General features: G+C 35.9%; 1 protein-coding gene across 2 annotated transcripts in view; it reads left to right on the top strand.

The window, feature by feature from the left end:
* LOC121425404 overlaps positions 1–17,166 on the top strand; it is a 30,556-nt gene that overhangs the window by 4,330 nt on the left and 9,060 nt on the right. For both annotated transcript variants that reach the window (XM_041621449.1, XM_041621450.1), the window contains exons 2-3: positions 5,609–5,757; positions 6,099–6,539. In XM_041621449.1, coding sequence (XP_041477383.1) covers positions 5,650–5,757; positions 6,099–6,539 — 549 coding nt within the window. In that variant the 5' untranslated portion in view covers positions 5,609–5,649. The remainder of the gene's footprint in view (positions 1–5,608; positions 5,758–6,098; positions 6,540–17,166) is intronic.

Here is a 17,166-nt window from a genome sequence, read left to right as displayed (position 1 = left end):
ATCACTGGGGGAGTTCGGAAATTCATGATGATTTTTAATACATGAAGCAAAAAGAAGTCGAAACCATTAATGTAAGGTCATGAATGGATAAACTGAAATATCCTATACTCCTTTTTGTTATCTTAACCATAAATGAGGATTAAAATGAAATGACATAGTATGGGTTGTATGGCGCCTGGTCTTGTCAATATTTACGCTCCCGACTTCCGAATTTATTACTTCTGATATATCAGTTGAATATCAATAATATGTCAAACGACCTTTTCTTTAGGTTCATCATTCCGTACGTAATGTTACAATTTAAGACCAATATTTTATTGAAACGTGTGAATGATGTCAAAGACGTCATTAGGTATTTCTTCAGTCCCTTTTATTCGCCCACCCGTTTTCTGATAAGCAGTCAGGTATTATTGTTTAGCCATTACTCTTGCTCAACACAAGCAGTGAGGAGTATTGGTATTATATTTTACAATACTTTATAATTAGATCGTAGTACAAAAGTTTTTCTTTTTAGATCATTTTTTCATCATTTTCCTTCCTACGCTCCTTCCCCCGTTTTTCTATTTCTGAAGTGGTTTTGTAGTATGCTAGTCCTTCCATGTACATGTCAATACGTCAATAGTTGAGTTAAAAGCATGCCTCTACAGCGAGATGTTTGCTCTCAATAGTCATGTTACCCGTGAAGGAGAAGCAGTGATCTTGACGCTCCAGTGAGATGGGTAATATGTTGTGTAAGTCTTACTTCGAGTGCATTTCATTCTCCAATGATTTGAAGATTTACCCTGCCAAAGGAGTATATTGACAGTTTATGGAACTTGGTATTAAAAAGTCTGTTTCTTTACCTTTGAATACAGATAGCCGAGTTCGCAGGCTGGGATCGTGTAGGTTTCTTCTCTTTTATTTCAAGCTAAAGAAGAACAGAAAAATATCATTATAATGACGTGATGACTGATGACTGCTTCATTCTTTTATAGGAACATCAATTTTGGTCGTCATGAGCCGATGATATTCGTTGTTCTTTGCTGCGAGTACTCGTCGAAGGTGGTTCTGCGACGTCCATGTTGTGACCACGGTGTAGTCGCGGTCTCTCGGACAATATCAATTTTATATCTATCTTTTGTTAACATGACAAATACAATGATCGAGAAATGTTAATTTTAATGTAGCAGATGAGGTCTAGAAGTTTTATTCATCTTTAGTAGAATTGGTATAAGATTATCCGGGTAGGGCGTGTTCCCCCTCGATTTCTGGATTCTTGTTTTTTACAGGAGCTGATTAGAGAGGGTCGTCTCGCCCCCCCCCCACAAGAAAAAATCACGAAATGACTACCAATTGGTATATGAAATGTGTTTAACAAAATCATAACTAGCAGGTATGTGCATGGTGATGATTGATGTTTGATGAATACAATAATATTTCGTCCCATCTTTTGGTGTAAGTGTTGCCTTGTATTCTTGAAATGAAATCATCTTACATGTTTGATGTTTACGAACATTCAGTACTGTTATGTGAGTCTCTAATTGCATTACATTGATTTCCTCTATACACACCTTTCACAACGTCTTCAGTGACGAGATAGAAGGCTGTCATTTTAAACCAACGAATTCCCACACTTCGCCCAGGATATCCGGTTATAACATTTCATTAAGAATGTTCTGTTGAGCTTGTGAAGGGCCTTCATGATCTAAGAAAAAGTTCTTGACGTAGGGTTGTTATCTTCTGTCTTTGTCCTTCTTTTTCATTTCACTTCAATCTGTTCGTGAACAGAGCAACGTCTGGTTCTCGTGTGCTCCACTTGCTTTAATTCACCGTATCACTGTAACAAATGCACGGTCATCGAATCCTTAAGTCTTTGGATATCATTAAACGTTCATTGTAATTCGTTGCGAACCGATTTTGCTAACGAGATGAACTATTTTGGCAAATCAAATTTCCTTATTTTAACAATGATATGAATACACTTGAAATTTAGGTGAGGCTTGTCCTTCACACCTGTTATCGGCTACGAGTCGCACGCAATAGTACGATTGTTGCGACGTCACAATAAATCTTAATCTCAATCTCGATCTCAGTGCAAAGCAGGGGAAAACGGTGAGTACGAAGCGGTAATTCCAATTTTACTATTTTACTTACGATAGGGGACGGGGCCCGAAATTATCTTCACCTATATCAGTCACTTCTTAGTTTTATTCTTATAAAACAACAAACATAAAATAATCTCATAAGCCTTATAAAAATGTGCGAGCGCGAAGCGTGAGCGATTTTTTTTTTTTTTTACTTTAATGTATTTTTTCCTGAAAATTTAATTTTCTGGGCAATGTTATGTATAATCCTTAACAAGATTCGTATGTACCCCCAAGCGCGAACAGAAATTTTTATCAACTGTTCTAGCATTATCGAAAAAGGACCTGTTAAGGACTGCTTACAGTTACCCACGAAGACGGTATATATTTCAATAACGCGGGCGCGAGAGGAAGAAAATTGAGATTTTAGACCTAAAAGCGGGACACTCTATTCATATTTTGTAAGTCATAAATAGGATATAGTCAATTGGGTATCATTAATAGTGCAATCGTGAAGCGTGAGCAGACAATTATTGATTTTCTGATGTGAAACTGGATAATTTAAGTACATTTTAAATAAAGATCATGCAGGCTATAGCACATGTTTTATATTTAAACCTAAAATCTGGGCATTCTGAATACATTTGTTTAATGGAACATTATGGAATACACGTAGACAATATGAATTTGGCAAATCAAGCAATGTGACCATGCAGCGTGAGCTAAAAATGCTGATATGTAGACCTGGGGGGCACACCAAAGATCGGGGGCGCGTGCCCCCCAGGCCCCCCGTAGCTACGCCACTGCATGGCATCGTAAAGGGGCTTTCACAATAGCTCGTGCGATGGTTTGCGATCATTTGGTAAAAACATATGTTGCACAGAATCGCAACTGCTGTAAGCAGTCGCACCACCATTGTGAAAGTGACTTTACGGGGGCTTTCACAATTATTGTTCGTGCGATTGTTTGCGGTCATTTGGTCACAATATATGCTGCACAGAATCGCAACGGTTGTAAGTAGTCGCACCACATTATTGTGAAAGGGGCTTAACACTAAACGCTATTACCTCGTTCCCCACACTGTCGTGCGATCCTTCACCCTTTACGACCCCCACGATTGGCCTTTCGTAATTGATGGCCAAAGTCGTTGAGTCATTCAAAACCTTTCTACGATGTACACGATTACCACGAGTGAGCTGATATGATCCGATAAGATCACTACGATTAGTACACGATCAAATACGTCGTTTGAATCGCGTCGCAATTCGTGACCGGGGGAAGTAGGTATAAAGAAATCATTTGTTCTAGTTGCCGCGTGGGAGTGGCTGACGTCACATGAAGACTCAAGTCATTCCGGGTATAAAGTTATTCCTTAAATATGAATAGCTGAAGTGTTGTGATCGTGCATGAATTCAATTCAATTCAATTCATTTATTCACCATATAAAAATATTTAAATACAATGTAAAATACAGTGTAAAAAATACAATGTAAAATAACATAATATATAAATGCATAAATATAACAACGCATACAACAAATAAATACAATTTATACATTCAAGTAAAGGAAAAATCAACATATGGTAAGAGGCAACCAAAAAGATTAAAATCTTGTAGGCAGTTGCCCCTTTAAAAGTACTCTACTAATCACTAATAATCATAACGTAATCAAAATACATTCACACATCAAACACAGAATCACCCACATTCAACACACATCCATGACCCACTGCACTCAAACAAAAGAGAGAGAGAGAGAGTAGAAAGAGAGAGGGGGAGAGGAGAGTATGTTTAGACAAGGGAAAAAGAATCAAGATAAATAACCAATAATTAATTGTCCTTTAAGTAAAATTTTAAATGAAGAGGCAGTTCAACAGGAACGAATTACTGAATTTAAATTGTTATAAATTCTAGGTCCTGCATATTTAAAAGAATTATGAATATGCATATTTAAAAGAATTATGAATATGATCTGCTTGAATTTATTGTTAGATTTATGTCGACATTTCAAATATTCTCAATGTTATACAACGTAAACTGAATGGTGTTTTTAATGTGTATAGAACATTCGTCATTTTTATAGCTATCAATTCGTCGAGAGGAAAGACCCTTGAATGCTTCAAAGTAAAAGCCAGCAGAAATTAAGGCACATTCTCCTGCACGTGAACGTATTTTTTTTTATAAAGAAATGGCTATCCTTGTTTCTTTTTTGTATGTATAAAGAGGATAATGAACAGTTGGCTAAGCCAAGGAAATTCAGACGTTGGTGTACAAGGGCGACACCCTGGGGATGTTCCTTTATGATTTGTCAATGAGTGAAAGAAAATACAAGACGGGGAGGCAAAATAAAAAGAAAAGGGGAAAGAGGAAAGAAGGGAGAGCATAAGATGTTTTATTTATCTAACGCCATAGTATACTGTTCTATAAATGTGAGGAAATAGTTTCGTCTTCTTTAGGTTGTCTTGCCCCCCCCCCTCCTATATAAATGTCCTGGTTCCACCCTTGGATGTGAAAAAGTGAAATGAGAAACGAAAGGATGAGAAGCCATATTTTTGCTAAATTCTTTACAACTTACACTTATACATGTCTATAAACTAGAAAAATGATATAAAGAGTAAAACACAAATACGCGCGCCTACGCAAAAATCAGAATGTACGATTAAAGGGGAAGTTCACCCTGAAGAAAACTTTGTTGTAAAAATAGCAAAAAAATAGTAAAAATATTGGTGAAGGTTTGAGGAAAATCCGTTAAAGAGTAAGAAAGTTATTAGAGTTCAAAATTTTGGATTTGTGACGTCATAAACAAGCAGCTGCCCCATGTGTTATATAGTATAAAATGTATGAATTTCAAATTTGGTATGGTTCCTGATGACTTAATTTTGTTTTCTTTTCATGATCGGGTGTGAAATGATTTGTCTATTGATATACAAAAGTTACAGTGAAAACCATTTTCAATTTTCTGAGAAAATGACATTTCATTGATTTTTTTACCATTCGCTATGTAGGAATGCTGCTCGCATATGACGTCACAAATCAAATAATTGAAATTCTAATAACTTTTTAATTATTTGATGAATTTTTCTCAAACCTTCGGCAATATTTTTTATTATTTTTTCTGCTATTTTTACAATAAACTTTTTGTCAGGGTGAACTTCCCCTTTAAGTATGCTATAGGGACATGGCTAGGGATAGAAAGAGCAGTTGAACAAAGTCATGTTCAGCATCTGTTATCAAAATGCCAATTTAATTTTACAATTGTGGCTTTTCCTTAAGACAAATATTCATGTTTTCAACGCAATTGTCCAGTTATATTTTCACTTTTGGACGAAAAAGATGAATTCAAAACAGTATTCTTACAACTATGAACATGGCCAACGCTATATCGAGAATAGTGTAGCGTATATATATATATTTCAAAAAAATTAACATTAATTTCTTTTACCAATCTTGCTTTCATTCATTACCAAACATAGATTGCTGTTTCGTAGTTCTGCTCAGTTTTCATTATAACTTAGCAGCATTCTCATTTCCTATTTGTCCTCAGATCGCGGGTCGATTCGTGAGGAGAAGGTACCGAACCGTAAGATGGGTTACGAAAGACGAATACTGAGGACTTTATTGTCAATTTCTATAGTTTTAGCATCATTCGTCACAGTCTATGGAGAAAGGGATAACAACTTTATGCAACAAAAGGTAACATGAATGACACTTTTTGTAAAATTTATACTTTCACAAGATAGTTTAGAGACTAATAGTTAATTATGATGCATGATCGTATCTTCCCATTATATGCAATTTTCCGTGCTAATTAGGGATACTTTAATTTACACACATTAATTTGATTTACAATATATGACTACGACGACTAAACATCAGTGTCGAGGAATCCGTAAGAATTATGAATAAACCTAATGACCAAAAGATAAACTATTTTGCTCATTCTTGTTTTGCCATCCTTTTCGTTGATGTACTTCTGAAGTGTTAAAAATGGGTTGAAAGATGGTGAACCGGTTCTTCCTATATTCTCTCATCAGCAATTCAGGAATATAGTACCATCACCGCTTATCCAAAAATGGCGGGAGAATCAGATGGGGCCGTCAGAGGAGAAGATCAGCAACGAAGAGTGGAAAGACGAGCTTCTTAGTAATCTTAGAAACGTGCTTAGAAAACACAACCCATCATCACGAAGCAGAGACAGGACAGACATCACCGCTTACGGCCTCCAAGAACCATTGCCGCAGCTTCCTGCGGACGTCTCGGCTGATCAACTTTTCATATTAGAGGGCGCTTCACCAAACTCACCTCTAGGAAACTACGAGGCGGAAACACCCATCGATGAGGACAAGAGAAACGGATTTTTCTTTGGCAAACGGAATGGATTTTTCTTCGGCAAGAGATCGGGTAGCGAAGTATCAGCGACCAAAGTTGATGATGACAGGCTATCGAAATTCGAATCGTCCGGATCATTTGATAAGGTGGGTGCTTAGGGATTTTTTTATGTGACTAATACATGATCTCCCTTATTATATTAGATGTAAATATTTTTTATTTCCATCCAGACATTCTTGAAGTAGGAGGCTTAATAAGTAACATTTATTTTCCCAGAGATAAATAGGTAGCCCAAGTTAAACTTTCACTAGCAAAGATTAAACAAGAAAATGAACGGGAATCTACAGGATTATATGAAATAAGTTGTGCACGATCGTCAATGTCGAATTGGTGGGAGGTGGCTGATAACCATTCAGTCGAATTGAACAGCATCATCGTTACTTAGGATGATCTTTGTAGGTTTCCATGGTGGAGAGAATAATGGAAGTTCTTACAGTAAATGCCATGTATGTAGTCCTGAAAAGGACTGTTTGTTATTCTTTCTTGATTGTATGTTAGCTCTGAAAAGAACTATTAACGACGTTTTGACCATATCCGAACTTTCAAGTGGATCATCATTCATGATGACGACCAGAACACACTGGTTGAACGTCGTTGACAGTTCTTTTCAGAGCTAACATACAATCAAGAAAGAATAACAAACAGTCCTTTCAGGACTACATAATGGTGTTGGCTGAAAAAAAAGAGACCGAGTTACACTTTGAAAAGATATTGATCTCATAGTAGGTCGGATAGTCTTGCAAATCTTACCTTCAATGACAAGTTTGTCTTCATCTACCATACGAAACAGGCCGTAAATCCCTCATGCATTATTAAATATCCATAATTATGATTAAGAATTCAACATGTCAAGTCATAGCCCGGTTGTCTCATTTAATTTCTAGCTTATGTAGCTTGAGTTGCCTACTGGGGATCCTATAATGCCACAGGCAAACCATGAATGTGCCGGATGAGATTTTAAAAGTGGATCATGAATTCATTGGTCTATTAGCCTAGAAAATCCAGAATCTCTAATGATATATACGGATTGGAAACATCACAATTTAGATTTAAAAAGTCAAGTCATAAAATATATCTGTAGAACTTTGCAGAATAGCTTGTGTTACATTCGGATTAATTTTGTGATCTCGTGACAAAAGTGGAAATGGCTGAATTTTCAAACTTTACCGCATTCAGAAAACCGTCCGTAGCCAAAGTCCAAGTTATCGGATTTATTACGCATCCCATTTTGTCATCTTCTCAATTAAAGAATAAGAATATATTGACTGATTTCTTTTGCCTTCAATTCACTTCACCCATCACGTCCATTTACTCAATGAAAAATGATGCGAATTTGCCGACAAACAAAACTCTACCGGCAAGTCTTTTAACCGTAATAATGTCACACTTTCACCGTACATTAGGGCTTATAACTGTAGCTCATGGCCTTATTTCGCTTCGACAATAACACATTTGGACACTTTGCCCCATTTGCATGTAATTCATCTTTATACATACTGTAAAATACAACGAATGTGAATGAGACAATGCGAGCCTGATTTTAGCTGCCGTCAAATGTTATAGCTAATCTAAGATACCGCACTTAAGCATGTATGACGTGACATGGTGTGCAGATTTAACCACTTACATATCAATGCAAATAGCATAAGTATCATTAAGGACTATGAAACCTACAATCTATAGAGATCACCTTAAAATATGGGTTACTTGTTCGAAGTTACTTGAGATTCATAACATCATTCAAATATGATGGTTTGTAATGATATGTCACAAGCCATCTATCAGAAATATTTGTTTTGATGGGTGTAGTGGTTTATGAAGTTTACTCTCATGCAGTCTATACGTTTGAGGTTTGAAATCAACACCCCGCCAGATTAATGGGCACCGGAATATCACAAATGGAAATATGGTTGTATAGAGGATAGGTACTTAACATTGATGTGGCCTAGATGAATTACCCAGTGGCAACCACATCTATAGAATGAGATCAGTATAATCCGTGTCATCATGTTTATATTTATTTATTTATTTATTTAATATATTTCCATGCAAAAGACGAGAATATGTACAAGAGGAATCAATTACCACCGACTAGTGCCTGAGGATGACTGAAAGAAAAACTAGTTTCTGTTATGAAGCTCTCCTCGCTAGTCTGGATATAAAAATACACAAAAATAAAATCGGTATAAAATGGCAATATATATGTTTAGATGCATTACTTATTAAAACAGAGAACTTAATAATAAAGAGTGTTTGTTTTTATGTGCAATTATAATATCCAGTCAATATGCATGGGCCTAGGGCATCTCTCCACTTGATGATCTTTGATAGGTTTTTTTTTATTATTATGGTAACTTTAAATAGATTCTGCAAATTTACTTAAAGATTAGTGCTAATGTATGATCATTTTATATTTTATCAATATCATACGAATCCAAAAAAGAATAATCGAGAAACATGATTAATCATTTCCTTGAAACAAGGAATTTCTTTCAGGCATTACACTGCAGAAGCTCCACTGTCAATTCAACATTAATGAGTTTTCGCAATTTCAACAGAGACGGAGTCAAGAACACAGTAAATAGATTGAAAATGTCCACCAAGTCATATGACAAAAAAAACTTGGAGGACTTTGTCGAAAATTTGTAAAACAGGAAAAGAAGTTTCGTCCTAATTTTCGGAGCTGACGAAAAAGTGGAAATGTGTTGTTTGCCCAGATTTCAGGACGAAACTTCTGTTTTGATTTATCAATTTTCGACAAGACTTCTTGTGTCGGAGAAGTGAAAACTCCCTATAACGAAACCAGTTAAGACTCAAACTGATGTTCTTTTAACACCGACCAGTGTTGCCTAAACACCTTTTGGTGTTACTGAGCACAAATCTCTATTACTTAAACACTTCTCTGCGGTCACATACCAGGCGGCTCGATTAGCACTGAGGTTTTGCATTGAAAATCCTTATTGGTTTGAGAGAGCAGGATGTTTAGAAGCAATTAACCCCAATATCGCTGGTCGCACCGCGCCCATTGAATTGCACCAGTTTTGTTTCAAAGAAGTGTGGAGGTTATTGTATTAGCAGTTGTGATTTATACCAATTCTGTTGATACAGACTCCCTGTGACCTAGATGTACACACGATAAAAAATCAGAACAAGATACTCCCCTTTAATCTATGGCAGAAACCAATCAATGGCTATTAGGGATAAAACATTGGAAAGCTTGAAACTGGCTCCGTGCCCAATCACACAAAACAGCGCCTGGAATCGAATACAAGAGAGCAATATAAGACCGAACATTATGAAGATCATTTTCTCAGACTGAACCATGCCACATTGATGCGTGTTGGCTCAGGTCTGTAAATAGCATTATGGAAGTATCATGTTTATAAATTGTGAAATTTTATGCCAATATTTGGAAACGATGATCTGTCATAACTTCGGAAATAAAAATGACAAAATGTCATTTTCATTTTCCTTAAAGAGCTAGTTTTGTGATTTTGAAATGGTGTCAACATAATATCTAAACAGATACATGTGAACGTTCCTAGTTGCATTATCGTACGGTATTTAAGTATCAAATATTTGAGATAATTTTTTTGTGAAAAATGAATGAAAACGTTTTTTTTTCTTTACAAAAAAAGCCCGCAAAAAAGTACATGTAATTCGATTCTTCACCGCTCGCACTCGATAACCCTCTTCTGTACTAGCATAATCTTTTGCTGTCAAACTTTTCACATTACTATTTTTTGATTCATAAACCATTGATGAATCCGGCATATCTCTGATGATCGTCAGCTTTTTACTTTTAGTAATTATAGAAAATATTATATCAGTGATAGTGCCTCCCTTTATTCATTTTTTTTTCAATTTATTCACATGTAGTTTGGTGTGATTTCTATGATATTTGTCCTTTCATGGCGCTTTGCGCTTCGACTAATTGACAACTTACACGCCGATCCAATCCGAATAATTGCCCCGCTCAAGCGAGAGTAATGTCAAATTATCTCAAACGGAATTATGATTATGATGTAATTTTGTTCCCGCTCAAATTACTGCGGAACTCGGTCATTGCACTTTTTGGTGTGATTAAGCCAAGCCTCTGTACACATCCAATTGGGACTACTTCGCATTGAAGCAGAAAATTACGCCAGAGCATGATAAAACTACACTTAATCGTGACGTTATCCCATTTATAAATTTCATCACACATATACCTGGTTATTAATCAGTGACAAGCATCCAGAAGCACTCCTGGTATTCAACAAGAGCTCTTTTATGCAGAGAACCTAATTTACGAAGTACTCTATTCATCAATATTGTATCTGTTTGCCAGTTTTATATCTATGAGAGCGTCGTGATTAGTCTCCATAGTCCAGTCACACCGCAAGAATGTATTCCAATCTGATTGATGATGTATCATTGGTAATAATGGTATTAGTTTGGTCGATATTGATGGTTTCTTTGGTGCGGCCACGACAGGAAAGTAGTATGACATGCTTGAAGTGGCGCAAGGGCCAAATCTCACTATCTGCTCGAACTGTATTGAAAGTGCCAGTTGCTTGACAATTTTTATACTTATAAACTTCTGTTAAACAACTACAGTGTAGGCCCTTTAAAAGAAAACTTTAATCTTGTGCACCTAGTATTGACTGATTGAAGCATTTCATTTAATTTCTATTTTGTTGTATTTTGAACGATAAATATCAAGAATCTTGTTCTTCATTTTTCTTTGGTTCGACGGAATTAAAAAAAGGGTTTGTACGAGCCGTTTGTCACATACCGCACAAAAAGTTTACCACATATGGTTCCTTCCCGTACACCCACATTCAGAAAACTTTATAGTTGTATTTTGCCTCTTGGGAGCCTTTATTATTTTATTCTTTTTTTTTAGCTTTCGCAAATCGTTCCTGTGCGCGGTCCCATTTCAGGCTTGGCATCCAGCTTGTCTAACAAACCTGTTAGAGCTTTCTCCCGGAGGTGGGGTGGTACTAACAATGTTTTGGTATACGGATATGTGCCGAAATAAGGAGACTGTTGAGAGAATATTTGCAAAAATGTACGTTCTGGTATCTAACTGGCACCATTGTTATGATCACCTCGTTCGGGACCTCGTTACTATATACGGGTCATGTGGTCTAGTGGTTACGGGTCGCGTGGTCTACTGGTTAGAGCATTGGAGTCATAATCGCAAGGTTCGAATCCCTACTCTGCCATTGTCTCCACTTTGATTAAGAGGTCCGAGAGTACTATCTGTCGTCTATAAGGTCAGCCACGATGGCTGATAAACGTAGACGTAAAATGATTCCTATAGGTAATTGGTTATATACCAGCTTGGCGTTTACCAGCAAAACGCTGTCCTGCCGAGTTCTTACAGGAGTTACCATAAACAGAAACAAAATTATATCTGTTCACTATGCACTTTCTGTTCTGCATTCTTTTATATTTGATTTTTAGACAGTAGTAAGACATCGTGTTAAAGTGAAAATGGTTGCAAATGAAATGTTCAGGTGTTGCCATTTTATGGTTATTATTCGCAGGAACATTAATGGAGACGAAAATAATAGGGTGACAGAAGCGCGTTGGAAGTTATTATCACAGATGGAATGTAAGAGACTGAATAAAGAGTGGATGAGAGGGGAAATGGGAGAAGAGACTGGAGAGAGGGGGAGTTGAGGAGTCTAGAAAACTAAATCAGATATCATTCGTATCCCGAAGGCCACACATCCCCTCATTTCGGAGTGTTTTCACGGGCCACGTTGCCCTTGGTTACCTTAACTCCCAAGTGTTATTTTCATCAACAGAGTTCAATGATGATATTTGGGTGAAACATCCGTCGTCAATATCACGAAAGGGCAGGAAAAGACTTTAATTAAATCAAACATCATCAGCAGCGGCACACTGTATGCAGCCGACGCCGAAAGAACCCCGGAAAATCCCTTTATTTGATCCCCCATGACATTTGCGTGGTATTGCTCGCGGTGTTTTGGATAACTTTTTTTTCCATTTAATTTCAAAATTTTCATCACTGATATACACATACAAGTAATCACATTGTTGTGTAATACAATTAATCTAATAAAAATACTATATAGTTTATTTCTTATTTTATAGGTTTCCTATTTATAAAACCTGTTTTCAAATTCAAATTCAATTCAATCATGGTTTATTTCGTTTAAAAACGATATATGCTACACAGCCAAAAGGCTGAAATTAGCACGTTTACAATAAAATATTGACAAGTGGGTAAAAGCAACAATTGCAATTTAAACAGGTACATGTAAGGATTGTGATGTACATAGATAATAAATAATTTTCAAAGAGCAAGTGAGCATAAAAATTTAACAAATATAATAAAATAGAATAGAAAAAAAATGTAAATACAAAAAGAAAGTAATGAATAATAGACAATTAAAAAATCAAATATTAATTGGATTGAAATGGAGACTAAAACAATGGCAAAATTTGAGTTGATTTCAAGGCTATGATAATAAAAACTTATTCAGAATTTAGTAATCAATGAAATATGGTATTGCTCTTTTTTCAAAAATGATCTGTTTTGCATTTCATCTGAACAAAGTTTGGAACACTTCTTAATGAGATTGAAACATTTTTCCTTTTTGTAGCGAGTTATACAGTGAGGGTTTTCTAAATAAATTTAGCAAAACTCCATACACCGATTTTGTTTTTAATTCTTATTTTTCAAATATGACCTAAATCAAAGTTTAAAAAAAATTAAAATCGAACTGCCAAGATGAATATTTTTATAAAGTCGATCCTAATCTCTTTTGCTCATTTATTTTGTTTATATTGGGGAGGGGTGTAAAACCAACTCTTGAACCTGAGATGGGATAGAAAATTCAGGATGCATTCTTCGTATAAGAGGGATATTGAATAGGCTACGTTGTTTTATAGACTTTTATGAAAAATTTAGATTTTCACAAAGAATAAATTCATGAATTGTTATTGTGGTGTATCTTTAGCTATTAGACTTTCTTTGAAATAGGAATGCAAAAACGATAGTCAATAATTCGATTTATTATATGCTGAAGGCGTATCCATGTTTTAACTTACCTTTCATGGACCACTTAAAATTAAATGAATATTGTTTAGTTTCATTCAGTTCATCCAAAGACTAAATTTCATCTGAAAAAAGGACAGTGAGTCATCCAAACATTCGAATATTGACTAGTATTTATCCCATTGATCCTTTACTATACTAACTATATTTTATATTGTAGTGAACGAGTTTTTTTTTTCAACGATTTCTTCTTCATGAATAGTATTATGAACGCATGTGACTAAGAAGAGAATGAAAGGCTCAACAGAACCGATAAAAGCCTAGTTACCATGGAAACGGTTACCAAGGACAAATATTTCAATGGTCGAATGTAATTATTTGCAGGGAAATGTAAATTCTTGAAAATGATTTTATGGCAAGTTAGAGATGATATGAGATATATCCTCGCTGGTATAACAATGCTAAATACTTGAGGTCATCGGGTTAAGAAAGCTTGCTTTACAACCGAAAGAATGGCATTCGAATCAGCTACTTGCGCAGAAGTAATTAGGGCAGCGTTTTATCTATGCTAGATGAGATAAAGCATGGACCTTGGTAGGGTCCATGGATATACATGTAGTATCAACTTTGATATTTTTGTACGAAAGCTCGAAATTGGAAGCTTCACATTTAATGAATTGCAAGATGTTGTAAATTTTTCATTACAATTTATTTAATAAATAAAAAATCTGATTTACCATGACAAATGAAATTTATTGTCAAACCAAACTCCAAAACAATTTTGGGCACGGTAAGAGGTGATAAAGTAAAAGAAGTATTTTGAAATGTCAATAATGGGGATGATACCAATTATGATATACTTATTATCATAATACTAGCAGCAATTACCCGTGGCAGCACAGGGGGTAGGAGTCATTTTTCTTTATCAAAGTGTGTGGGGGGGAGGGGGTGACAATCTTGTATGTACAGCTAGACTGCCTATTCACACTGAAAGCCAAGCAGTTTATTGCTGAAATATATTTAGACAACTGATTCAAAGCAGACATCTCTTTCAATATAGATAGGAGGTTCAATTAAGTTAAGCATCTTGGGTTGAACTGGAGGAAGAACTTCAATAATCATTACAGAGTGAAATCCAAATCTAACTATAAAATGGAAAAATGTATTTAGAACACGGTGTATTCAGTAAGCAGTCAGGAGGCAATTATTGTGATATAGAAATGTTATGACTATTGGGTCAGAAATAAATATGTAAGTACATTGCACATGTACCTTACAACGTACATTAGACTGCGGTTGTTTGTACTTTTTAAATTAAAGGTTGCTCAATCATATATAAGTATGGCAGGATGTCGAAAAGAAGTGAGAGTGAGAGAAAGGGGGGGGTGATAAAATGAGTGAGACATTCTGTAAAATCATTTTACCAATGCTTGATGCTTGTTTATTACGATCACACTGCATTAGTATTTTGTTAATCACACAGAAATAAAGTTTAACATATGAATTGGCGAACATAATACTAAATATAGTTCATTTATATTTGTAAATGAATTTTAGAGACATTAATTTTGTTGAATGTGTGTAGCAAAGAAAGAAAATGCCAGTGTTACCAATGTTCCGAAGAAAATCTGATCAAATTTGCCCTTAAATATAAGGGTTAATAGCAAATCTATTAAGAAATTTTTAATTTTGGGTTTTGGAACTTAGCACTGAGTTGATTATCAGACTCAACCAAACAACTTCATTACATGTTGGAATTTAGATTTACTGCGTCATCAATCATTCAATATAAATATTATGTCTTACGTCAAAATACTAACCATGCACTGAACTGTGTGCAACAGAGCACTGGCACAGCTTGGCCTTGGAGAATTGAGTGGCAGGTAGCTGAATCTGCTAAAATACAGGATTTAATATAAAGGAAGTTTTAATGGAACTGGGTAGGTAGGTCATTGGATTGACCTAATTATCAAGAAAAGGTAACCTTCTCAAAGATTCATCATGACGGTTTTATCTCCCTATTTCACTGATGTTGACATAGATTCTAGGCCTACAAATAATATTCTCACTTCATTCTCACCTGATCAGCAAGCAGGTGACAGTGAAGTGAGAATATTGTTGGTATGTCAAAGAAATCGGGAGATAAAACCTTTGTGATGAAGTTTTGCAACACGTACCGTCGCAAGAAATACACATCGCTTGTGAGTTGTGTTACGCGTTTGCGATTACTGCTGCCGGTTGCATAGTATCCTCAGCGGGGCCTAGTAGTAGGTAAGCACTATATAGGTACCAATCCTGCAGACGCAAGCTGAAACCCTAATATCCTAATCCTAACCCTAATCCTAATCCTAACCATAACCCTAACCCTCATCCTAATCCTATGAATATTTAAGAATATTTATGAGCTTGCGTCTGCAGGATTGGTACCTATTTTGTGCTTACCGGCCTAGTATTGGATATATTATAACCACACGCGTGTGGCCACATGTATGTGGCTGTATACACTGCCTATAACATAAAAACTTTCTTACCACTTATGACCAGCATTTGATAGTAGCCTAGGCTATAGATTTCGGCCAAATCGTGTTTTGGGGAACCACTCGTAGATTTGTGTACGCGCACTGTACGAAGTGAATGGAGGTGGAAATGGGGAACCGTGCGTGTGACCATGGACCTACCACTCTGACAGAGTGGTAGGTTCATGGTGTGACTGAATAAAGCACTCCTGTATGAAGTGAACGGTGGTTCCCAATATCACGATAATTCCTAGATTTCTAGATCTTGAGCCTTCTAAGTAACAAATTTATCATTAATAAAATAAATAAATAGGTGAGTCAGAAAGTTGTACTCACCGGTACGGTAACCCTAACCACTGAGGACATCGGCCGATTACGGTATGCATGTTGTTTACGTTTCAGCAGCGCCGCACACACATGCATATAACTGTATAATGCAGCCAGCGCATCATACCGTATACTGTACCATACCCGGTCGGCATGATGGCATGCACGCTTTGTATTTCGCTGACCCGAGAGAGGTAAAAGGGACTGGGAACTTCAAAGCTATACTCAGGGCTGCGAAAAGGAATGCCAAAAAGTTACGAAGTGTAAAAAAACTTTAAATAATGCGACCAAAATACCACAAACAACCCCCTCATGACAATCTGTGAACAATTTAACCATGTGTAGACAAAATTCCAGCTCTATTGAGTGGAAAACCACGGAGAAAAGCTGCTTCAAACAAACGGAAGGACACACAAGATTAGCCAAATTATAGTAAGGATTATTATAGTGACGATACGAATATTGTATGAACAAGATTAATAATCATATTAAATAAAAATAATAAAAGAATTCGATTTTTATTTCACCCAATGGTTTGTTCAATCCAGTGGCGTATTGATCCATATAAATTGGAGGGGACCAAACCTGATATGTGAAACAAAATTGCTCAAAAGCCGGGAGCGAGAAAAAAAACCGAAAAAAGTAAACCTTTTTTCGTGATCGATTATATTTATAAGATATATATTTTAACCATTTTTTCCTTTCCTGATCTTTTTTACTCATTTCCCCATGCTAGAAATGTTTATATGTCGGCATTTATTTCCATTACATCGTCTTCTTTATCTCATCTTTTTGCATTGACGCCAAATGGTGTCAATGTCCTGTTCTCTATTCCGATTCCGCAATCTTCTTTTT

Source organism: Lytechinus variegatus, chromosome 12 (genome assembly GCF_018143015.1).
Source record: "Lytechinus variegatus isolate NC3 chromosome 12, Lvar_3.0, whole genome shotgun sequence".
Lineage (NCBI taxonomy): Eukaryota > Metazoa > Echinodermata > Echinoidea > Temnopleuroida > Toxopneustidae > Lytechinus > Lytechinus variegatus.
The sequence above is the reverse complement of the archived record's forward strand: the minus strand, read 5'-3'. Positions and strand labels throughout refer to the sequence as shown.